Here is a 3,614-nt window from a genome sequence, read left to right on the forward strand (position 1 = left end):
ATGGGTTTGATCGACTTGACAGCTTTGGTTGGCAAGTTGATGGATGTATGTGTGTTCAATGGAGCAACAATTCAATCTCATCAAAAGCTCTATGTACCAGTCAAATTAATAATAATAATAATAATAATAATAATGACTGGAATACGGGGGAATAATAAAAAATGGGCCAGAGGCAAACACTCAGCCGGACAGACACACGCAAAAAGTGGCAGGGCAACGGCTCCCCCAGCGGAGCTATGTATTTGGTGGTTGTTTAACATTTTAAGGCGGGGGGGATGGCAAATGGATAATATCGCTGGCACCAAGGACGGAGGAGATCTCATAATCTCTCAAACACGTACAACAATGCACAGGACAGGGAAAAGAAAATACTCTTGTTGGCAATAATAGTTATGAAGACAACCTTATTGCCACCCTTACACGTTGCCCATTGACGTCTCCAGCTCCTGCAGTTCTCTCTGCAAATCGGCGTATTTCTTGGCCATCTCCTCGTACTTGGTCTCCCATTGGTCCCGGGAAGTCTCAAGTGCCTGGACCTTCCGCTCATAGTGTCCAGCTTTGACGTCAGTTTGGCGGAGCCTATGGCAGAGTGGTTAGAAAAAGGGTGTTTATAATGACTAATATAAATGTAAGAAAGGACAAAGAGACAGATAAAAAGGAACATACTTCTCATTTGTTTCACGCAGAGTCTTATCAGTTTCCTCAGCCTCTTCCTCGAGAAGCTGCACACGCCTTTGCAGGGACTCGTTCTGCGTACCGTGTTGAGCGTTCTCAGAGGCGGCAGACTTGGCTTCCTTCAGATCACACTCAAGTTTCTCGACATCGGCCTCTAGCAGCTGGTTGCGGTGGGAGAGTGATTTGATTTCCTGCTCCTTTGCCAGGTTTTCCTGTTCGAGACTCTTCACTTTGATCTGCAGCTCCTGGACCTTGGCCTGGGCCTCGTCGGCTTCAAGGCGTAGGGTGTTCATTTTCTAGATGTAAAGAAAACAATATGTAGCATCAGTACCATACTATTGCAAAAATGAAACATACTGATAAATAAATAGCACATAAATTGGGTACACCAGCGGGTAAATTAGTGGCATATTTGTCGTAAACAAAAGCAAAGGGAAGCTCTGGTAAGACCCATGGCTACCCCGCTGTAGTGGAGGAGGAACTGACCTCCTTGATTCTATCCATGTTTACGTTAGTAGGGAATATGGAGCTGAGCCGGTAAGAAGTCAAGAAACAAATTTGCTCTAACAAGAAGGCCAAAGGACGGGATAAGTGGTTGGAGGTGGATAGAGAGCGATACAAGAGTGTCCAACAGGCACCGAGATTGTTTTCAGAGATATATCGAGTCGAAGGTGAAAGGGTATGATCGGTACAAGTTCAACTTTAGTTACCACTCAGCTGGATGAAGTAAGCAAAGTGAGGCACCTGGCCCAAAGCAGGCAGAGCATACAGATCAGTCGACCTCGCTAAATGGCTAGTCTGACCTTCCCCAACCTGACTGCACATTCATATCAGAGAGAGCATACAGATCGAACGACTTCGCTAAAAGGCTTGGCTGACCTCCACACGTGACTACACATTCAAATCAAGGATGCATGTATAAAGAGAGGTCAGATGGTAAAAACATTATCAAAATAGTTTCTTTTTATAATCATCTATAGTATTTATTTGTCAACTACTTTTCAAGTACTTTAAAACATATCTGCAACTGAAATAAGATATTATTTTCTCAGTTATATAGAATATATGATGTGATTAAAGATCAACTATGAAGTATAAATATAGAAAATATAAATCACAATAATCTTTAATTTTAAAAGAAAAATCTAAATTCATTAATAGATATCACTATGAATAAACTATCAAAAGAAGAGGGAAAAACTGTATATATCTGAAAACTTATACAGATAAATAAAAAAACTCATTACTGATATACTTAAATAATTTAAAAAGTAAATAAAAACAGTTAAGAGCTGATATAGCAGTTAAATATTTTAAATTAAATTCAGAATATAAGATGTTTTTATAAAATCTAAAAAAAAAATATAAAGTTTATAATATTAAATTACTTATAATTCAGAAGGCATTTAAAATAGCTTATAAAATAATCTCTTAAAAAGTAAATATTGATAATATTTAAATATTTTTAAATAGTTAAACAATATTGAAAAGACTTTAAAAATATGAAATTTGAAGTAATTAAATAAATTTTAAATTAATTTATAGTGAAAAGAATTAAAATTAAGAATAAAAATATTCAAATTTATTTATATTAAATATTTACTTATATAGATATTTTAGAAATTAAGAAAAAAAATTTAATAGTAAAAATTAAAACTAAAAATTAAAAAATAACTTAAAGAATTATATTCTAATTATATATTTAAAGAAAGATTAAAGAATTATATTTTAATAAATAAATAAAAATTTAAAAAAAAGCACCATATATATAAAATGTAAAATAAAATTAAAGTGAAAATCTATATTAATAAAGTGTAAAAATAAAATATTTTTCATTATAATATAATTATAACTTGAATATGACTATTTGAAATTATATATAAAAATATTTTTAAATTTTTTGAACTTTAATAGATATGATTTCTATAATATAGTTAAAAATTCAAATTATATACTAAAGAATTGCTTATTAAATAATGCAATAAAAAAATTAATAGAATAATATTTAACTAATCAATTAAATATAATTTTTTTATTTAATATATATTGAATTAGAAAAAAAGTTTTTAATTAAGTTTATAAAAAATATATAAATTATTTTTAGAGAATAGAATTTAATATTAAATGAATTTTAGTATTTAATTTATAAAAATTAAAAATATATTTTTTATAAAACTTTTATTTAGATTTTTTTTATATTAATTTAATTTAATTTAATTTAATTTATTATTTATTTTATTTAAGTTAAAAAAGAAATTGAATTAAAACTAAAACTATAAATATATTTTTTATTAAAAATTTATTAAATATTATATTATTTTAAAATATAAATTTTTAACTATATAATTTAATTATTATTTATTAATTAAATTAATAAAATAGTTATATTATAATTTAATTAAATAAATATTATAATTACTAACAGAATATATATTAAATAAAGAATAATAATAATAATAACAACTAATAGTAAAGAGATATTTTATTTATATTTTTTATAAAATATAATTATTTTTTACAATCAGATAATATTTTTATAAAATTAAAATTAAAATCATTTAATAACTATTAATATAATAAAAGTTTAAATAAAAATATATGAATTGAGCTATAATTTATAAAATAATTCATTTTTTATTGATAAGAACTAATCAATTAATTAATATATATAAATATCATATAAAATAATAAAGTTATCAAGTAATTATACTTAATAAAATTTTTATAATTCAGTTTATATAATTATATAAATTACTATAATTTAAAAAAATTTTGATATTTTTTTTCTATTATCAAATTTAAAAATTTTTTATATAGTAGTTAGTAAATATAGAAAATCTCTTTCTATATAGTTTATATTTACTCTTTAGAATAATATTAAAACTTTTTTTCTATTTTTTTGGTCAGGATATAATAATGAAAAGATAGTTATAGTATAT

At 26.5% G+C, this 3,614-nt stretch overlaps 1 protein-coding gene across 1 annotated transcript; it reads right to left on the reverse strand.

Moving 5' to 3' along the window:
• Nucleotides 1-416: 416 nt before the first annotated feature.
• Nucleotides 417-968, reverse strand: PADG_08615 (uncharacterized protein; the record flags this gene model as incomplete). The annotated part of the gene is made up of 2 exons (XM_010765618.1): nt 417-579; nt 667-968. 2 exons carry the CDS (start codon nt 966-968, stop codon nt 417-419), a joined length of 465 nt encoding a protein of 154 aa, XP_010763920.1.
• Nucleotides 969-3,614: the final 2,646 nt, after the last annotated feature.

The sequence above is a fragment of the Paracoccidioides brasiliensis genome (assembly GCF_000150735.1).
Source record: "Paracoccidioides brasiliensis Pb18 unplaced genomic scaffold supercont2.24, whole genome shotgun sequence".
Taxonomy (NCBI): domain Eukaryota; kingdom Fungi; phylum Ascomycota; class Eurotiomycetes; order Onygenales; family Ajellomycetaceae; genus Paracoccidioides; species Paracoccidioides brasiliensis.